Genomic DNA, 22349 nt, shown 5'->3' on the forward strand with positions numbered 1-22349 from the left:
ACTACTTTAGTTGCTTAGAGTAGCGTGTCCGAAAACCCCTTTGTCTTAAGCAAAGTTTATTTGGTATGCATTGATTAATACATCGTAGTACAGTGAACTGTAAAATATTTAGTGTGATTGAAAGATATAGTGGAGCCTCGATGGCAGTTTCAGCTGCGCTTCTACTGAGGGCTGTGGCTCCGGCGTGCTTCTTCGTCCTCCTGTCGCCTGCCAACCTCTTATAGTCCCGTATGCAATTGCAGAGGCGCAACCGGACCACCTTCTCGGCACCGCAGCTGAGCGAGTTGGAGGCGTTGTTCCAGAGGACTCACTATCCCAGCTTCTACCTGCGGGAACAGCTATCCCGGAGAATCAGCCTCTCAGAGGCCAGAGTGCAGGTGAGAGGAGCAAGCGTATAACGTTTCCTGAATGATTGGTGTCACAGAATGCCATATTCCCTCATTCTATAGGAGCAGGTGTTGCATGAAAACAACTGTTTAACGGGGCGTCGGCGAGCCTTCTGAGAACTATTATACGGTAACAGGTACAAAGTATCTTTGTTGAAGAGCGAGCTTTTTAGATCGTTCAGTCGCCTTAGCTGTAAAGACGACTGTTAATAAAAGCAAGTGAGGTGCTCACGAGATGAGTGAAAAAAGAGAAAGTGGGGTGTCGGCGGTGCAAGGCACGCTGTTAGGTTTGATTGGATTGCGTGTTAAAATAAACGGCATGAGACGCACTTCTTTGGCTCTTTGGGCGCATTGCCCTTCGCTTTACTTAAAGCTTGGTATACCGGAAGCGAGGTCTTCGGACTTGACACCAATGTTGTAACTTTCGATGTTCGCGTTATGACTGTCGCCTGCTGCGGCCAAATAAACTCGGTGCAAGTATCACGTATGTGTTCACAAACCCAGTCTTTCCGCTACTAAAAAGGCGTCTACCTTGATAAGTAGACCACAGTACAAAGGGTACAATGCGCTCCAGTTTGATGCACTCCATATACAAAGATGATACCCATGCCTTAAGTTTGTTAGAAAAAAAAGTGTTCGCGTGGAATCCATACATAAAAAAGAACGCCTATGAATTACGCGCGTTGATACTTTTGTATAAATAAAACAACGACTATATTTGAACGCTAAAGAGGCGAAATCTGGAGGCACAGAGTGAGTTGAGGTGTGTTCGTTGCTTATGGAGGTCTTGAAAACCGGCGGGCAGGAAGTGTGTCAGCTCACAGCAGAGACGATGTACCATGTAGGCCTTCATGGTATGCCGGTCGTAGAATGATGCCGTGTATATGATGAGTGCACCGCACGTACCATGCACATTTTCCCCCGGAGCCCCATGGCTGCGTACAGGGGACGAGTAAGCTAGGACGCAATGGGAGACCAGCGCTGGATAGGTGTCGCGCCGAAAAAGCGCGCCTGGCGGGGAGTCGCGACATAACTCAGCCGCTCGCACCCAGACGACACCCGCACTGTACCGCGGTGAGCGCACGCGCGTGCGCCGTTCCCGTGCTTCATATTGGCGCGAACAGCTCGAGCAGCCATTGCGCCAGTAATACTGCACTATGGTTTAGAAAAAAATAACTTTGCCGGAAGGATACTTTCTCAGGAAAGCACTGGAAAATGGAGAGAAGCCCTGCAAAGCAGACTACGTCTGTGCATACGGCGTCGAAGAGACAGTGCTGTGCCGTGGTGGCGACTCCGTCGTCACCATCACTCTAAGGCAAAATTACCCGAACGAGGAGTAACGGAACCCAATAGGCGCGCAGATGAACGGTTAGACCGCCGTAGGAGCAAGCGGAGAGGGATGCGTACCGTGTGCAATTCAGTTAGTCTGCAAAGGGATGAACGGCGCGGGAGATGCAGGCCATGTGCATGGATAAGTTCCGTGTGCAAACCGTTGTCAAGGGAGTTAATCGTCCTCCTCGTCGAGCTGGCGTGTTGCCGGTTAAGTCGCGCTCGGAGTTCGCCGATCTAGGACCTACGGCTCGCTGCCTTTGATACAGACGTATGCGTGGATGAGTGTGTCGCGCTGCTTTTACGTTTCGCCACACCCACGAAGTCTGGAGCTGCACTCGACACGTCGCGACGCCGCTCTGTATATCTCCGGCGCAGTCACGGCACTGCGTCGCCACCGGCTAGGAATGGCGGCCGGGGAGACTGTAGGCCTATCGGACTCGGGGCACAAATCGGCGCTGGATTCTTTCACAAGTAAGTGATCGCTTTTTATTCTGCCGTACCTATCGCGTGCGCGAAACTGATCGCGATTATCGGTAACGGACTCGATCGTGTTGTATATCGCGCGCACGAAATGTACCGCGAGGGCCGGCTTGGGCGTGAGCTCGCCTGTGCTTTGTGACCGCCTGGATATTGGCCGCCGTTGTCGTCGCCTGGCCGGATGTTCGCTCACCGATGATTCACGTGGTGATGAGCTGCAAGCTCGCGATATTAGCAATATTAGGCAGAGGCCTCGCCGCTGTTTTGCGACTCGTCCGAAACGCTGTGCGGTAGCAACGAGCTCGATTGTATGCCGCGCGCTTGAAATGCACCGGCATGGGTTGGCGGGTGCTTCAGCTAGCCGACATTAGCTGCGATTCGGAACTCTGCGGAAATTGGTCGCCGTGACCTTCGGCTTCCTCGACGCTCGCTCGTAAGCAGTTCGCCGCCGTTCGAGGCGTCGACCCCGCTTTCGCTCGCTGCACTGTACTAGTGCGCGCTCGAAGAATTTGGTGGAAATTGGACGCCGTTATCGTCGGCGTCCCCTTCGCTCGCTCGCTAGCAGCCTGGCGCCTTTCGTGGCGTCGGCTTCGCGTTGCGGCTGACGGGCTTGCTCGAGTTGTACGACGCCGCTCGCAAAAAAACTCGCCGGCTCGTTGGGGCACGGTGGTTGGCGGCGCCTCGGCGTGATGGCTGCGGCCACCGCACTTGAAGTGTTTGTTGCGCTGTGTGGCTTGAAATGCTTAATTGATGACGTATGACATCACGGTGAAATTAATTACATGCCATATTTTAGACGTGTGTTTTTATTTAAGCATTCGACACCATCAACCGCCACATTCTTTTTATGCAGCTTCAAGCAATAGGCGTAACTGGTCCTGCACTATTATTAATAAAAAACTACCTACTCAATAGAAGCCAAGTTGTCAGTCTGTTAGCTCATAAATCTATACTTAAAGTAACAAATATAGGAGCACTTCAAGGTTCTATTCTCGGCCCACTTATTTTCATTATTTACATAAATGATTTGCCATCTTGCCTTACCAGTTCAGAATGCTTACTGTATGCAGACGACACAACAATTGTTAACACTGATAAATGCCTCCAATCTCTGACACAGAAACTAAATGATGACCTTTCAGGCTTGGCTGCTTGGTGTATCCACAATAAATTACAAATAAATCCCACTAAAACGAAATTCGTTGTATTCCACTCTCACCAACGTGAACATAATTATATCCCGCCAATATTTCTAAATCAATTCGCAATTGAAGCAGACGATGAGGCGACCTTCTTGGGAATTAAACGGGACCGTCATTTGAAATTTCATTCGTATGTTGCATACCTGCGAAAAAAAAAATGGCTTACGGCATACGTGCCCTAATTAAATCCCGCGATATATTTTCCAAACCCACATTACTTTCATTGTACTACGCTTTTATTCATTCTCATATTAATTACTGTGTCACATCTTGGGGCAATACCTACAGCAGTCATCTCGTCTCCCTTCAAACTATGCAAAATCACTCTATTAGAATACTTACCCACAGTCATTATCGCAGTGATGCTAAAGCACTCCTGCATGCCAACAACATCCTAACAATCGAGAACACTTTCAAATATAATCTAGGAATACTAGTTTTCAAGCAAATAAGAAATCAGCTTCCTTTGTTTATAATCCCTCCATCAAGTCTAGAGAATACAAACTTGACAAGGTTTGCACAAAATCACAATTTTAGCTTACCTATAGTTAATACTAACTATGGCAAACAAACAGCCCACTTCACTGGAATCAATTTCTGGAACACTATACCTTCAGGAATAAAAACCTCGGAATCAATCGGCATATCCAAAAAAGATATGAAAACTTTCCTCTCATCCATTCTATAATCTGGATAGTTTTGGTCACTTCTATTACTCCCGCTCCCTTTCGTGCCTTCTCACAACCTAATGTTAACGCAGCATCGCATGATCATCCTACATTGCTGATATCAGATGTCTCTGTTGAGTTTTCTTTTTCGTAGTTTATTTTTTAACATTTTTCACCATGGTAATTATCTGAAAACTGTTTAGGAGAGTTGAATTACCTCTATTTTTTATGTTGTCTAATTTCAGTTTTTGTTGCTACTTTCTGCTAATGATTTTCTTCAGTAGAACTCCTTTTTTCTTTTTTACCTGCGATGTATAATATGACCTGTTTTCTGCACCACTGTTTGCTGCACCAATTAATTGTTTCTATATTCACTACTGTAGTATGTCCCGATTGAGTCTCTGACTATGGGACCTGCTTCTGTATACACAAATTTTGTAATTGATTCGATAACTAAATAAAACGATTTCTGATTCTGATTTCACCTTGCATATATTTGTCATGTACGTGCGTCTTCATCCCTTCTGTGACGTGTCGCGGAATATTTGCAATATTTTTGTGCTTCGCAGGGGTGAAATTATTTGCGTGCCATGTTTTAGACGTGTTTTAGTTCACATTGCACGTATTTGCACAGTGCGTGCGTCGTCACCCTCGCTGTCACGTGACTAAATATTTGCAATGTTTTTGTGCTTTTGCAGGATGCAGCCGTTGCCCACAACGAGCACAATGCTGTGTGCCCTGGCGCGTACAACGCCTGTCATCTATCGCTTCCGTTGGAGCAGCTTCACAGAAAGGACTGTACGAGATATGGCAACGCGGCTGAACCTGTATTGGACATTTTGTAGGGAATTCAATGAAAGAAAGCAGAAACTTCATATGTATAGAAAAAAATAAAACGTTTCATTGTCTCACTTTTGTCTTTCGTTGTCGCATTGAATGCGAAAGCAGTGACATACGCATGACTAAATATTCTTTTGCGTGTTCTTTTCCGCGGCATTTGTTGCTCACCGCGGAAAGAAACACGCGAAAAAAGTATTAAGTCTTGCGGAGAGTAACTGTAGAAAATCATCCCTGGGATAAAAAGTTCATCGGAATGGAGCGTTTGAGTGGACCGACCGTTGGTCCTTGCGAGGTGCAACTGCGAGGACAAACGGTTGCCCGGCAAGGCGTAAATGTGAGGACCAAATGTTAGTCCATTGAGGTGATCTGTGGGGACTAACAGTTGCCCGGTAAGGTGTAAATGCGAGGACTAAATGTTAGTCCATTGTGGGGACTAACTGTTAGACCCGGTGCCGTTAGTCCTTAAAGGGAATAATGGTTGTGGCAGCCCCATTAGTCCCCAAAAGGACGAACCACACACCCTTTTAACACCCTTTTGCCTTAGAGTGCATTTTCTGATTGCGTGCTGGGATTTGTGTCTATAGGTAGTGCTGGCGCACAAGCCTCCATTGATAAGTACGTGCTGCGTCGATGCTAGCTGCCCACTACTGCAGTACAAAAAAGTAAGAGGCAAGGGGTAGCTGCGTCAATGTTTTTCTGCCGTGGTATGTATGCCTAGCCCGCGGCATGCATGCACGCGGACGTTGGTCAAGCAAACCACCGTGCTAGCATAGTATGCATGGTGTCGCGCTGTTATACTCGAGGGCGCGAGATAGATTCCCGGCCACGGTGGCCGCATTTCGATGGGGGTTGAATACAAAGAACACCCGCGTACTGAGGTGTATGTGCACATTAAAGAACCCCAAGTGGTCAAAATTAATCCTGATTCCCACAGTACGGCGTGCATCATAATAATACCTTGTTTGCACGTAAAACGCCAGCAATTGTCCATGTTGATCAAACACCTTTATTCTAAGCAGACACAGGCAAGCGAAATAACTAACACAGTGCGCTAGGCGAATTAAACCACGAGTAAAAATCCAAGACATTTGACCCTTTTCTAACGAGGCATAAATTCCCATGTCACTTCGCCGCGGCAGCCAATGCACAAAGAAGCGTTACCGCATCGGCTGACTCCAGAAAGCTAAGCTTCGAGTAGTCCGCGGCTTTGTTCGTGACAAGAACTCCGTCTGTATACCACAAGTTAAGTTCAACGGAGGCATCCATCGCGTGCGTATTTCTCATAACAGTTCAGCGGCTTCGGCGAACGTGCCCCCGTACGCACCTCGTAGACAGACAGCTTTCCTTCTGCGTAACTGTTTTGCAAATAATGCAGACTACCTGCCTATCGCATCATTCACTGCAGGCGGTGGCATCAGAAGGAGCTTGGTGGTGGTCACACGAAAAAATTGTTACACATGCCCCATTCTGGGTAATATGTACGTTTTATTTACGACAAAACACCGATTAAATCCTGCTCGTTGGCCCCGGTTGCCACTGGGGGCCCTCACTATCGAATAAATCTACCAGACACGCGCAATTCGGTAGAAACCAGGTAGAGAGCAAGAGCAGAACATACTGTGCTCGCCTGACTTCCGGGATGCAACGCCGCATCCGTTCCTCTTCATATGTTTCAGAAGGAAAAACATAGAAGGATACGCGCTCCCTCATTTCTACGTATTGTGGCACTTGAATGCGCAATATCACCGCCAGCATCCTTTTGTTTTGTTTCGGTGATAGGCGCCTGCATCGCCTCAACCAGCCTCCACTCTCGTTCGCGGGAGCGGCTGGAGTATGCGCGCTTTGACCGCCAGGGCGGCACTGCCTACACCGCGGAAACTCCAGCGCTGGTTCCCTATAGCTGGAATAACCAGCCTGACTACGCTCAATGCAGGGCCAAGGCCTCTCCGATGCTTTGCCAATCAATCTGGTCCTGTGCCTGCTGCGGCCATGTTATCCTCGCAAACTTCTTAATCACGTCTGCCCACCTAACCTTCTGTCTCTGAATCACGGGTTTGCCTTCTCGTGGCACACACCCATTCCGTGGCATACAATTCCGTGGCACACACCCGTTCATGATGATCATAGTCTTCGGGCACGACCACATTTTACACCGAGCTAGAAGAGATTCGCTGTTAACACCTCTCAAAGATGTCATTTTAAGCACACTGGCACGCATATATCAGGACCATTCAGCTTTCTACTCTGTGCCATGTTACGTTGGAATAGTATGAAATGAACAGGCGGATGAGTGTGCAGTAATGCTAGTGTACATTACTAATTAAGTTTCGGCAACCAACCAACCAACCAACCAACCCGTATTTGAAGCCGCGCGACACTTTAATAATAATAAAAAAAAGATCATCTGCCACTCTTTTTGGTGTGCCTTACTTGCCACGTATACGTCTCTTTGAAGAGATACGTGAAGGCTCTTTTTGGCTGAAAGTCAGTGCGCTCTAAGGTCTCTACCTTGCGAAGAGTTTCTTACAATTACCTAGAAAAAAAAACTGGCGTGGCGACGCAGTTGTGCGCATGGGAATGCTGGAATGTAGAGTACCTCGATGTCCTCGTCACTCGCCTCTCTGTTCAGAGTGGAGACAACCGCGTCGTCTGCTACGGTGTCCGCCATTTTCGCGCCTGCTCCGATGCACGGGTGTATTGCCGGCAGGCGTGCGAGCCGTTTGCAGGCAGTACGGGGGTGTTGTGGAGACTATAATAGCGTGGAGAGGCATTAATGCGTGATCATGTTTAAACAAATAACATTTTCGATGGTTTACAGTCTAACAGCACTATGAAATTCGTCGCTTCGCGCTGTCATCTTACGCTGCTGTCTGAAACCACTTTTAAACGCGCTGCGACTGCTCGTTGGTGTGATAGTTTATTTTTGCAAACTGGGTCTTTTGACACTGGCTCATCTTGCTATGCAAATGGAAAAGAACGCGTCTGCTGAGGCCTCATTGTCGAGCAATAGATAATCGAAGGTCGAATAACCATATTACTTGGCATTGCTGCTCTTCGGGAAGATTTGCGCATCGAAGCTGCGCTGCTTCGAAAGTGTCATTATGAAGCAATGATAATGAAATTCCTTGTGTACATGTTGACAGTAAAGATAACCAGTTAATGAGAGACGATAATAAATACATAATTGTAGTTTCGAGGCTTTGGTTAAAATGCATGCTTTTAGGAGCTGGCTCGCCAGGTTCTTAAGCTGGGGCAATGTCCCGCGTCGTAAGCGTAACCTTAGTTCCATAAGCGACCGCTACAGGCGCAGCTCGGGCGAAAGAGAAGTCTTCTACCTCTTGCACCTTGAGCGCCTTGATGATGACATTAACGCATGCAAAACCACATTTCCTCGATTTCCTCAACCACATGTTCGGCCACAGCTGCAAGGACTGCGACCGCTTGTGGTTCGACAACAACATGACCAGAATCGCTACTATAAAAACGTGTGACGTCTTTATATGACAGTAGAGGAATTGTATGGAACATTCACGGTTTACCCGATTATCTCCGAGCCAGCTCCTCAATCATCATTCACTTCGTGGATATGGCGTGATTTTATTATCTGCCTTTATTTCTCACACGTCTTCGGCAGACCTCCTGGGGCATAAGAACATAAACTAGAAAAATTGTTATTTAACAAGTTTAAATAAAGAAAATAACAATATTACCTTGTGGCTCAATTTGAAAAGCGAGGAAAGAGAACACAAACGCAGAGTCTGCCTCAGAATGGGCGACAAGAATGAAACAAAATGTATGAATTATTGCTAACTATATCAAGCCGCGATTTCAAAGTTCACTGTAGCTGACACGTGCACATGTCTTGCTCGCATGCCTGTTAGGTCCCTGCGCCGAGACTTTACTCAGGTTAACGTACGCCCAGGCTCGCGTAGTTTCAAATTTGCTGCTTTTCAACAGTGTATCCGTGTTGCTGACAGCAATACGACGCATATAGATCAAGTATTTATGCAGCTACCGTTTGTCGCGCTTGATAGTTGCCACTCAGACAATTTTTGGGTGTCTCTTGGAAAATTTGGCAATTGCCAACAATTCCTGGACTTATTTGAACACAGTGATCCACACACATCACCGGTGCATTTCGTACAACGCCGCTTTAAACTGACTGCTGGTAATTAACCTAACCGATAAAGTACTTCTTACTGCACCGTTTTAGGGGCGAAGCTCCTTAAGGCGGCACCCGTTCGTCCCTCGTCGTGCTCGTAGTAGTGAGTAACAAGTCTTACGCTTTGACCTCCAAGGTGGTGCCGGTGGGAGATTTCTCCTGTGCGTTGTTGAACAATAAAAAATTCGCAGCGTGCGCGTTAACTAAAAGCCGAATTCTTCTGTCTCTCATTCCCCATTAGCAGCCATTGGCATGTTCCAGCAGGAAACGTTAGTAGAAGTAGAAGTGTAAGTGTTAGCTAAAAGCCGACTTCTTCTGTCTCTCATTGCCATTAGCAGCCATTGTTTACCTCCAAGGTAGTGCCTGGTGAGATTTCTCCTGTGCGTGATTAAACAATAAAAATTTTGTTCAAAACGCCGTTGATTGATGAAATAAACCAACGAAAGACGCCAGATGTTTTGTAAAAGCAGAACGAAAGAACGCCAGATGTTTTTCTTAAAGTGTATTAGTAGTACTTGTATGTGGCCACCTCGCCCGATCGTCAACGGGCGAGGTGGACCGGCAACGGCGCGAGGACCCTGCCGTACGAGAGTTAAATCACACTAAAAGACATACTTTGCGGGCGATACACTCTAGTGAGCTTTCAACTTTTCGTCTTAATGTACATGATAAAGAAATTATTTCTACGAAAAACGCAAGGCACACCTTGAGCAATATGTTTGGTTTTGGGACGCTAAATGGAACCATGAGGCGATGCGAAGCCGGAGCACTTGCACGATCGCGTTCCGTTGGCTTTCGTTGGGCATGCTACCGACCTCGCGTCGTGGAACGCGCGTCCTGTCTTCCCTCTAGCCTTGCCTTTAATTCGCACAGGGCGAGCGGGGAATGCGGTCGCTCTTTCGCTCGGGAGCGGACTTCTTCCTTGCATTTCACCGATCACAAGTGATAATGAAGGGACCACGTAAACCAACAGTACAATAAAAGTTTGATGTTTAATATATACACGATGTTTCACACTCTTTATATTATGTACTGGGCGCATTTCACGGAAGAGTTTCACGGTTTACAGATGATTCCCTCCGTAGCTTCGCCCCACTCATCATCATTCACCCCGTGGATATGCTGTGATTTTTCCTCCAGAAACATACCCTCGAACGAAGGTATAAGGATAAATATGTTTCAGTCACCGCTGTCATGCCACAACACTCCTGCAGAACAAACAATTATTACAGGGTAGTGTCGTAATACTAGCACTGCATAGATATGAGGTTTTTTGTTGGCTGCCACTTGTCGCACTTAATCTTCGGCACACAGAAAATTTTCCTTTTCAAGTCTGTAAGAAAATTCAACCATTGTATGAATGTTTTGAGCACAGTGGCACACAACAACTGGGCATTACGCCCGACAGCGCTCAGTGAACATCGAGCTAACACCCGCAACAAATTCCTGCCGACTACTGCGACGTCCCGACACGCGAGCAATGCGTGAAAAGGGCGTACTGTGCTGCGAGAAACAGGTTGTGACGGCAAGAGCCCCGTCAAAGGATGTCCCCACTCTGGACGGAGCGGCGGACGAGGAGGACATCGAGGCACTCCTCTGGGATGTGTCGGATTCGGATTGGCATCGTTCGCGAAGAGCCCGGAAACCTATAGGAGACACGTCTGGCTACAACGCATTATTTGAGCCAAAGTGGTTAATTTCGTACAGAAGCAGCGCGTAGTAAGCTACTTATTTTTTTAGTTTTACACAGAGACAAGTTTTATGCAGCGTTGAAAACTTGTACGCCGATGTATAATATTACGAAAAGTAAAAGGTAACGAGCGGCCGCTAAACTTGGAAGGCAGAAGACAAGGTCAGCGTTCACTCTGCGACTGTTTGTCGTATGTTTCTCTCTTTCGCCGTTTGGTTAAGCTGTACGGGTGAGTGGACATTTATTGCAGAAAATGATACGCGTGAGTAAGATCCGTTTATAAAGTTTTGTTTCAGAGAAGCCTTACTTGTGTAGTTGTATCTACGTTTAAAGCTAAGCCTGGCTCAACGCCATCCAACACAGTCATCGCAGACACATATCCCGTCATCCACTTGACGGTACAGCGCCCCTTAAGAAATTTGCATAGACGGTGGCACCGCATTTCCCTCTAGGTATTATTGTGAGAAACTCTATGGTACCTTGACTCATTAGGGGTAGCGCAAGGACTCTTATCTGTAAGATATCATTACCTCTGCTAAGGGAGTGAGATGACTCTTGCGGATAACACTGCTAAATGGGTTAAATGACTCGCACTGGAGTGTGAAGTGACACTATAACTATTTTAGGTTAGTCAACTGACTCATTCCCTAGTGTAGCACGAGTACTGTTAGAAATAGTAAAGTTTTTATTTTAAGCAAGTCTAATAACACATGTCATCGTTCTCACTGAGTGTAAAAAAAAGATGTTTATTTTAGCACAATCTTAACAAAATTCATCAAATTAACTCGCAGAGCTTTTCCCGTAGATTAAAATAGGAAGTGCGAGAAGATGGATTATGACTTCCAATTAAGCATTTGAGCTGGACCTCGTTTACATGCTTGTGTGAGTAGAGCGAACTAAAATGTGTGACTGCGATGTGCATAGTGTCTTATACTGCAAAAGATACTGCAGAAATCGGCATCATATTTCCATATTTATTCCTTGTGATTATGTATAAGTTACAAAAGTACTGATGGATGGAGGCACCAGCCTTGTGACTTGCTGTCTTGTCATTTCTGTTCACTGTGAGCAGTTATTACAAACAATATCTTAAAATCCTGACGCAATATTATTATGCGAAAACGGAATCGTAACAAGACTTTGCAAAACACCCTACAATAAGGGATCTACACAGGCACAAAAAACAAAGGTTCACATAAAAAAAATGCAAACAGGCATGAGAAGGAACAATGCATTCGGCGTTATCGTGTGAAACACGACTTGCAAATAGTACCTTTCACAATATGTCACTTGGTCACAAACTTGCAGCAGAAGATCATGTGAGCAGTTTTTAAACTACAAATGAAATTGGTTTAGGCTCCTTTGCGTGGGTGCCACTCAACCCTTTTTCCCCGTCGTCTTGTCCAACTAAGGGAAGTGTAGGAGCGGGTGCTTCGTTGACAGGGCGAATGGCGCTGATGACTTTCCCGCCACGAGTGTCGAGGCCACATACCATAGCAGAAGCTTCGTTTCTGGGAATGTGGCTGTCAACTGGAGTGAAAAGACGGGAGAAGGGATCCGTCCGAATTCTGAGACTAATCAACAGACGCAGAGTGATTATTTGGATGCAAAACTACTCCAGGTGCAACACACCTTAAATCTACAGACCTATGGTACGAGTGTTTTGCTTTATATGTTTTTCTTGACGAAACCAATTTTTGAAATAAAAGAAGGCGGGCACTTCGTTTTGCAATTTCATTCGCGCACGGGTTATGCGCGAATGAAATCACTTTTTTCTCAAAAATCGCTTCAGAATTTGGCCCCGTAATAAGCCCGGCTTTACGACGGCATATTCTGGTACCCAAGTACCCGTTGTAGAACACGCGGTTATTGACCGCGTGTTCTACAACGCAATATATCCCTGAAGGCTCGGATAAGCACATGCGAGTGCGAGCGCTTGAACTACATGCAACGTACGTGGACGCCGTCTGCGCTGACATCGGGTATGCCATATGCTAGAATTACCGTACATAGCCCCAGGGAGCTTTATATACTTACTCTATTCTATTTTATTGCCGAACGTCGTCGCAGATGCAGGCACACCACGAAAACAGCAACTAGAAACGAGGAAAAAAGTGTGCACGTGGCTACCCTAGCAACGCGCGCCGTCGATCAGTCTAGCTATACAGTTCCGAACATCTCACCTGCCCGGCGAGGCGTGTCCGTTTTAACCGACTGCCGCGTACGTGCTGGAAGCGCTGTACTATATCTGCGCCTCAAACTGCCACTTTTAACAAAGAAAGGTATTACATTTAGTGCTAGTAAGTGTTGAGCACGCGGACTGATTTTTTACAGCGGAGGTGTTAAGCATTTGGCTATGCCGTGGAGAGCCGACAGCAAACTATCATCATCATGAACCGGCTCTTCGTCCTCTTCTTCATCTTCTGCGTCGCTCCCAGAAAACGTGCGCCGATTTGTCCGGCGTGGGATACAATAACTCTGACGAGTGAGAAAACGACTACAGAGAGACACAGGGAAAAAAAGAGAAAAGAGATAGAAAGTATATTACACACTTCTTGAAGGAGAGTGTAACGTAGTGTTCGGAGAGCAGTGACAGTGTGTCTGAAATTCAGAAGTATGTTAAAGAGCACAAGCTAGACATGAAAGAACTTGTGGAAAATAATAAACAGCTTGAGAACAAAAACCAGAAACTGCAGACCAAAATAGATGACCAAGAACAGTACCAGAAACTGAAGAACATTGAGGTCAAAGGTCTGCCTGAAGGTTGTATGGGGTACATTTTAGCGCAAACTGTGAAAGAAAGCACGGGAAAGGAGTAGAGGAAAGCAGAAAGGTCGAGCGCTCGACCTTTCTGCTTTCCTCTACTCTTTTCCCGTGCTTTCTTTCACAGTTTGCGCTAAAATATACCCGATAGATTTCAACCAACTCGCCCAGCAACAAGTCTTACTGACGGTTGTATTGCAACTACAGCTACTAAAGCTATTGGTTTGAAAGTGGGTGAAATAATTGACGACTCGGATATTGATGTGTGCCACATGGTTCAAACACCAAACGGTAGGGGAAAGAGCCTTATTGTTCGCTTCAGGCGCCGTTCCAAACGTAACGCTCTTCTCGCTAAAGCAAGGAAGGCGTGGCTTACTGCTCCACTCCTTGAGTATAAAGGCCCATCGAGATACGTGCTCGTAAATAAACACCTCTCGCGCAAGAACAAGCAATTACTGGGTGCTGCTATTTGTCGGGAAGGAGTTTTTAGCTGAAAATATGTCTGGAGCAGAGACGGCAAAGTAATTTCGCGTCGGGGGGATTCAACACCAGTCCTGTACATTGCATCAATGTATGATGTAGATTACTTGTCCAGAGCAAGTCCTGTCACAAAAACTGAGACAGATGAAGGAAATGTGCGAATTGCTGATTATGGCGGAAATTTGCGCACTTTCTTCCACATATGCCCTCTCGCGGCACTGGTGTTTGCATAAATCCTGAGCAGTTGAAATGTCATGTTTGTTATCAGCTCTTATATTGCCATACCATGCGGTGGTTCCATATCAATGCTCGTTGAATGTGCAACAAATTTGACGAGTTTGCAGTGGCCGTAAAATGATGACGTGTTCATCCTACGAATGCACCAGACGTATTTCATTAACCGCCCACGTGGACGTCGAGGTGAAGGTGGCTCCCTGCTTGTATTTTCTGATAATGAATGCCAATTAATCCCTCAATTTCTTTATGCGTCCGAAAGCTATGAAGTACTGCCTCGGCTTACAAAACAAACTGTATTTTCCGTTTTTTACCGCCCATCAAATGGTGCTGCATCAAAATTTTTTGCATGCTTAGACGGTCTTCTTCAGTACGACAGTGAAAACAGATACACCATTTTGTGTGGTGGAGTTTTTTACATTCATATTTTAGGTGAAAGTGCACTTCTATTTGACTTCGATATCACTTTGTCTTTCAGTAGATGCTCATACGTGATTCATATGCCGGCTCGTATTACTTGTAGTCTGCGATACTTCTCGACGCAAACATCGAGCTGTCCCTCACAAAATCGGGTGTTGCTAGCAGTGACTTGAGCGATCACATCGAAACATTTTTATGTGCGTTTAAACGAGTGAGTAAACATGCTTTAATGTGTGGGCGGTACTGTAAATTAATAACTAACGATAATGTTGAAACCTTTCGTGCTGGAATATTAAATGCGTTATAGGATGATGTATACCGCGCAAATGAATCAGATATTTCGTACGAAGCATTTATGGATCATTTTAAAACGTTATGTTCCCAGCACCTCCCGAGAAGGAAAGTGTCAGGACGGAGGAAACTTAGGAAGCCCTGGATTATCCCTGCATTACTTTATCCCATAAACATTCAGGACCAATTTTGTAGAAGTTTTGTTAAAACCAGAAACTTGTTAACTTTAGCGCGATATAAATTGTATCGAAATAAACTGAACAAAGAAACTGAAACCTCAGTGTTGGCAGACTCGGGGTTTTATAAGCCGGAGACTTTTGTAAAAGTTCTCTCTTGATCTCTCTCTTGATATCTAATCATGCTTCTATGTAATTAAACCTCTGTCTACACGTACGAGAGCTCTCCTCTCTGCAAAAGCGGCACGAGGGGTCCGATGACGGGGACCAGCTACCAAAGTCGAGACCCGCCGGACTTCCAACAGCCCACAGGGGATACGAACAGCGCCTTACGCCAGCCACGTGATTGATATGAAGTATACGGCGGCGTCTTCAACGCAGCAGCCAATCGAAAGACGCTGCCTCGAGAGTTAAATGATGCATGCACAAAATTTGACTCTCATTTCCTGATTATACCTTGTGAAAAGGTTCAAAAGGTAACCGAAGGAAATCAGGGTGCAGTGACTCTATGTTGAATGAATGAATGAATAAACTTTATTAAAAGTTCCGCAGTTTCTTTCGGGCGAGGCGGGGGGAAGAGGGGATTAACCCCTGTCCTGTCCCACCCTCCGTCGATGATGACGGCGTCATGTGACTGCTCGAAGTCCTTGGTCCCGGCAGAATCTTCGGCTTGCCGGACGGCCCAAAGTTGGTCGGTCAGCTTGTCGCTGGTGAGTGCCGCCTCCCAACGGCCGCGACGTCGACACAGCCAATCCGCAGCAGTGACCACAGCCGTGGCAGCGGTCGGCCCCTGCCCTCCCATGGTGGTAGCAGCAACGATTGCTCTCGGAGTTCGTCCCTGCCTAACATGCCTCGCGAAGTGAGCGGCAGCAGCGACAGTAACTCTCCTGGCACATTCCCAAAGCATGTGCCGCAGTGTGGCTCTTTCCGCGCACGCTTTACACGCGTCCATCGGGTATATGCTCGGATAACCGAGGCGTAGGATCGCCGGGCCGGGGTAAGCGTCTGTTTGTAGTAACCTTCAAGTAACGGCCTGTATTTTGTTTAATTTGTCGTGTGGTGGTGGTTATTTGCGTCTGTTTAGTCTGTAATGTTGTGTGATGCCACCGAATGTGGTCAGGCGATCGCCCCACGACCATTACGGTTGCTGTTGTGTTCTTAATGATGTCTCGGAGGTGGAGGCGGCCACCGAATCGGCCGCGGAGACCTCGAGCCGCGGTGTGGGCCGCCTGGTTGCCTGCAAGAGGGACGCTGGTGTGAGCCGGGGTCCAGAGGAGGAAGACCGTCGCATTTTCGGTTTTGAAATGCGAGGACGATGAAGTCGAGGCCATCACTCCTCGAATGTCGCCGCCGTCTCAGCTGCCATAGCGAGTTTGAAGTATGCTACTCTTTTTTTTGTGTTAGAGTGTAGCAGCATATAAAGAGGTCGCAAAAAGCGAGTTATTGTTAAGGCTGCGAATCGTTAAGCTCGTGCACATAATGTGTGAGTTGGCAAATCATCGCTGCCCCTTTCTGGCAAGCAAATTACCTTCCTTGGAGGCGCAATCATGGCGCCTTAAGCAAAATATTTGTATTTGATTATATTTGTTTCATTAATGGCATTTTCTTGCTCTTGTTTCTTTTGTTGCGCTGGTTATATCCGTGTACTAAGAGAGCTCATTTGGAAGTTAATTTTAGATCAACTCGACGGGCGAATTTTCTGGGAAGATTGTGCTCTGCTGGCGCAATTAGTCACCATCATTACCACAAGCATATCTTCATGTTGATTAATTTTCCTTTACATGAGTAGGCATTCCTCAATGACCTGTCGAGCACTGAACAGAAGTACTTAATATTACCAATTAAAACGTGCACCCTGACTGAAGTCCATAAACAGAAGAAACGGGACATATCTTTTGATGCAGGTATGGTTCCAGAACAGGCGAGCCAAATGGCGCAAGCAGCAGCGTGGCTTGCAGATCCCGACCCAGTCAGCGCTGCGTAGAGCCGACACCATATGGGCTCCGTTGCCATTAAGACCACACCCTGCTGTCGCCACAAGACTCGTACCCCCGCAGCAGAGGACGCAGTCGAACGTCAATGGACCACCTGCGCCAGAACGATGTGCGATTGCACCGTACGTATTCCATAAAGACGTGTACATGCAAAAAAACTACCTAGTGCTCCACAAGGCGACGGGGACCTTCAGAGATCAAAAGGCGGTCGAAGAAGGCGTGTATGAATTTTCAGCTTGTGATATCTATGGCTTCGGCAATGTTTATAGCCTTAAACACGTTTGCGGTTTTCATGAGCTCCCAGAAAACGTTGGCCTTAGGCATACATCATACTGCACAGGAAAGGTGTGCTACGCCCAAAGCTTCTTGTTGAATGTATGAAAAATCACAACTTCTACCCATACAACAGGTGTGACTGAAATCTGCTATATCCGTCACGTCCTGGATTTCTGTAGTAACATTATATTTTTGTCAATGCACATTTCTGCGCAGATAGGCTCACGAAAGTTATACCTGCTTGTGCCATCACTGCGGGTGAAATTGATGTTTAGGACATGTGAGGCTATAAAATCACAGCCGATCCTATTGCTACCAGTATGGAAGGAGGTTCATGGCGAGGCGAGGCCAGGGAAAGTTGAATTTTCTATTTTGTTTTATTACGAAAGCGTGGCTTTCTGGCAATATATACAGTGAAGCTGGTAGCGTATCTATAGAAGCTCGCAGAAAAAATAGATGGAGTAACAAATAACATAAAGCACATGTCATAACAAAAATTCAATATTTTCCAAGACAATAGAGTTGTTGTCGAAGTGAAGGTATGTTATTCTAAAAGCCTTCGCATTAAAAAAAAGGGGGGAATACGTCTGGCGTGATGTACAGGTTAAAAGTTAAGTGCTAGTATATATTTCTGGCTAAATGAAGCTTCACAAACATTGTTCGCCAGTTGATAGGCTTATACGAGACATAAGGTTCATGAGCAGCCTCAAGAGGACGAAAAAGCGTTGGTAGTGTCTCTTTTTTAATTAGATGTAATATAGATTAGAGGTTGGTGCCAATGCGTAGCGCGGGCTACTACCCTTAGATAAAATTACACCATCTCCCGCTAATGGGTACCATGAGGCGATGCGAAGCAGCGTTTCCGCATGTCGAGCCCGCGTTTCATCCGTAGCAGTTTCCCGCTGACGTTGCTGTTTGCACTGGGCTTCCCTAGCCCGGACCTCGGGGTCCGCTTGCCGACGTTTACGTTGCGCTTCGGCGCGTCGAGCTTTCCCCTGCTCCACCCGCTGCTCCGCGATCTCGGCAGGCGGTAAGATATTACTGCAACTGGCGCCGACGTTGATGTTGGAACTCATGACACCGGCGCAGCCACCGCAGTGACTGCGCGTGTGTGCGACCTAACGCGAGCCTTTTATCTAAACGAGGAAGGGAGCGGAGCGGAGGAGAGGGGGAGAGGGGAAGCGGAGAGGGTTCGCGCTTGCGCAGTAAGGGTGGTCACGCCGCACACCACCATTACCGGACTGAACTCCGCCATAAGATGCTTCGCATCTAGTAGTTGTCATCGTAAGGTTGCGGGCGGCAATGGGGAAGTTAATGAGGAAGCTGCCATATGAACAAATGGGGAGATAGCCATCAGTGGGCAACTTCAAAAATTAATTCCTTCCTTAAAACAAAGTATGTAATGGTAAAACATGCAATATAAGAACTATTTATTTCCACAAGCGGTGGAAGGGGGCTAGTTGGTTCATGTTTTTGAAGAAGAAATAAACAGCGCAGATACGGGACGAAGCGAAAGAAACACAGCGCCGGTCCTCGTGTGTTTCCTTCGCTTCCTCCCGTATCTGCGCTGTTTATCGCTTATTTATTTGATTTAGATGGAGATATAAACCTGATTTTTCATTGGAGCACCGCGTGGTGTAAATTGCACCTCAATATGGACCAAAATGAAGATTTTTGTCAATATTGTCAATTTTCACAGCGAAAGCTGTTATGAGATCATTTCACCGGCCGTTTTTGGCGCCGTAGTTGTCCGCCGCCGCCGCCGCCGCCGCCGGTGTCCGTAACCAGTATCGCTCGAAATAAGAAAAAAAAACGAAATAAGAAAAACATTCCAGGATGGAACGAGGTTCGAACCTGGGCCCTCTGCGTGGGAGCCCAGTATTCAACCTCTGAGCCATGCCGGTGTTTCAAACTGCTATGCAAAAAGGTCCTATACAGGCTTCATGTCGGGAAGGAACCACATTAGCATATGCAATATAGCGTGGTAGAAGAGTAAAATAAGCACCAAGCGTCGCGCAACGCGTCGCACAACGCGAATTCTGTAACCAGGCGTCACACAATGCTAATTGCGCAATGAGTAGGTTGTTGAATGCTTCCAACCCATTACAAAGGACTCTGCCATAATTCTTCATCGTCGTCAGGCACAGCATCAACAAAGTGCGCATAATGCCTTACATGCGTTTAGCAGGTACCACGGCTCTTCGTAGAATGACGAAAAATGGCCCAGTGCCTGCTGCCCTACTTCTCAAACATTACAATGATTTATAGCGTAGTGGGTTCCTCGCAAGTGCACTTGTAGTGGTTGCCAAGGAAGCCCATAAGTGCATGATCCATTTCCTCGGGGTCTCAGATAAATTACAGTGATTTAGAGCTTAGTGGGTTCCTCGCAAGTGCACTTGTATTGGTTGCCACGGAAGCCCATAAGCGGATGATCCATTTCCTAGGGGTCTGAGTAAAATTACAGTGATTTAGAGCGTAGTGGGTTCCTCGCAAGTGCACTTGTATTGGTTGCCAATGAAGCCCATAAGGGCATGATCCATTTCCTCGGGGTCTCAGTAAAATTACAATGACTTAGAGCGTAGTGGGTTCCTCGCAAGTGCACTTGTATTGGTTGCCAAAGAAGCCCATAAGCGCATGATCCATTTACTTGGGGTCTCAGTAAAGTTCTTCGCCCCACCCCGTCTCTCTTCCACGTCAACGTATGCTATACAGCATGACGGGAGAGGGAAATAGCAACCGGGCGTCACCCAACACAAATTACATAACTGGTGGGCCGTTTAAAGCTTCCAACCCATTACAAAGGGCTGAGCCATAAATATTCATCGTCATCAGTCGTCGCGTCAACAAAGTGCGCATAATGCCTTACAGACGTGCAGCTGGTGCCTCGCTTCTCCGCAGAATGACGAATAATGGCTTAGTAAGTGCTTCGCAACTTCACAAAAATTGTGATTTATAGCATAGTGGGTACCTTTCTAGTGTACTTGTATTGTAGCCCCAAGAGAGCTTACAACGGGCTCTAGAAACGCCGCTCTTCCAGCTTTCGCTGTGACTGTGCTGCGGTTTCAGCGCAGGCCTGGCGTTTTTTGTCGTGAGATGTACAAACTTGATTGGCCAGAAAATATTTTTAACGCAAAATGTACCTTCCGTAGAGTAGGTATTTATTGCTTAGATATTCATACATATCGCAATTTGCAGGTGAGAAAATGCAAACATAAAAAATTTTGCAAAACTCTCTGGAGGCGTATGTGGCAGTACTATAGCTGTAACATTATTGAGATTAATCTTGGAAAACTTTCTGGATGCGCATGTGGGAACACAAGTCCTGTAACATTATTTAGATTGAAACTCCGTACACAAACACCCTTGCTTAATATGTAAAGCAAATTGAATGTTGAAACAAGAAGCGATACTCTGAGAATAAACTTTATGACGAACATCATACAGACGACACTGCGAGATTCGGGAGAACGAAATATTTTTTCTCTCTGAAATGGTCCAGCAAATCACTGTTTGCAAAGCAATAAATTAGCACGATTCTTTTTCGAATACCTTTGAGATGGTCGCCAATATCACTGAGAGATTAGCCCGTCTGAGAAATTCGTGATCGACTCAGAACAGAAAGCCCATGGGAAGGCAGCGCGGCGCATGAGTGCACTAACCATCTCAGCTCGTCCTTAGGTCGCAGTTCACGAGCTGCCGTATGAGCTCAGCCGCACGGATAGTCATACGCCTGCACGCACGAACTCGAACAGGAGGCGCATAATCGTCTTCCGTAGCGCGTGTTCATACGCTACTTTTAAAAACGAGTTCGCGGGATGACGCGCCCGTCAAATCGCCACCTTGCTCCACTTACCGTGGAACGCTTTCCCTTGCTTCAGACACTACAGCGGAAGGAGCGCTATCATATCGCACTTCCACTGTGCGCTGAACGTCGCCGCGACGCCTAAGGAGCCGATATAATTCCTCTGTTTTGACGCACTCTTACTCAGTCTACATACGGCGAAAGTTCTTCTCATCTTTCTCTATCACTGAACGTTCATGTACACCAACGGACGCGTCTTGTGGGGCCTCTTCCGCTGTCTTTCTGTGACAGCATATGATGTCCACAATGTCTACGGTAATTTCTGACGAAACTTGCCTCATAGGCTCTTCTTAGCTAAACCAGAAAGGACGCGTAGATTCCAGAAAGTTAGTTTGAGACCTCTGTCTTAGACAAATGCATAAGAATCGGTGTGGCTTTTCGGTAGTCGGTATTTGATGCGAAGCCTTGAGAGAATTCTAGCAATATTTGGTAAATGAAGTCGGTGATTCAAGCGTCATAAACGGTCATTCAACCGTAGTGACGTATACTATTTTAGACACGGATAAGTCCTACAATATACACTTCAGTGAATCAAGGTGCATTGCCCACACATTCCGAGGACAAGTCCGCAAATGAAAAGAGGCTGGGGTACTCCTGTGGTTGCATATTGATGTGGTTTTGTTTTCTCCTGTATAGTTCTGTTTTAATGAAGATCTAACATTTTTTTTCTCGTTCAACAAAGTCACCTCCAGTAGGGCGTTCTGCTATAGCGATGACCACATTTCTAACGTAAAATAACCGAGCATTACTTTCGTTTATGACTCGCTACCATGTTTCAGTTTAGGCAAAGCCAACATACAATCTCTTTTGTCGATACGTCAGAGGCATAAGCTTGCTCCTTGTGCTTGATTTTCGCAGCGTAACCCATTGCGGCACTGCGCCACCTGTGGCTACCACGGATGTGGCAGGCGTCACCGACAAGCCGGAACCCTTGTGCCCGTGCCTTGCGCTTCAAGCCTCGCCGGGATCGTGGGGTCGACTGCAGCGGCTGGAGGCTGTAACGCGCCAGAGTCAGCTGCAGCCATACCTAGCGGCGTTCGCGGCACGCCAAGAGCATGTTGCGAAACAACGCCTGGCATCTCCCGTACAGCGATGA

The 22349-nt window shown here is 46.6% G+C and overlaps 1 protein-coding gene across 1 annotated transcript; it reads left to right on the forward strand.

The window, feature by feature from the left end:
* The first annotated feature begins 230 nt into the window (after positions 1-230).
* On the forward strand, positions 231-22349 carry LOC119395077 (dorsal root ganglia homeobox protein-like). The gene is made up of 3 exons (XM_037662369.2): positions 231-377; positions 17026-17237; positions 22112-22349. The coding sequence occupies exons 1-3, from the start codon at positions 231-233 to the stop codon at positions 22347-22349; spliced, it is 597 nt and encodes a 198-aa protein (XP_037518297.2).

This window comes from Rhipicephalus sanguineus, chromosome 5 (assembly GCF_013339695.2).
Source record: "Rhipicephalus sanguineus isolate Rsan-2018 chromosome 5, BIME_Rsan_1.4, whole genome shotgun sequence".
Classification (NCBI taxonomy): domain Eukaryota; kingdom Metazoa; phylum Arthropoda; class Arachnida; order Ixodida; family Ixodidae; genus Rhipicephalus; species Rhipicephalus sanguineus.

Coding starts and splice junctions, on each gene's coding strand:
- LOC119395077 (XM_037662369.2), top strand. CDS start 231: ATGCAATTGCAGAGGCGCAACCGGACCACCTTCTCGGCACCGCAGCTG. Junction 378..17,025: donor TCTCAGAGGCCAGAGTGCAG/GTGAGAGGAGCA, acceptor CTTTTGATGCAG/GTATGGTTCCAGAACAGGCG. Junction 17,238..22,111: donor GAACGATGTGCGATTGCACC/GTACGTATTCCA, acceptor TGATTTTCGCAG/CGTAACCCATTGCGGCACTG.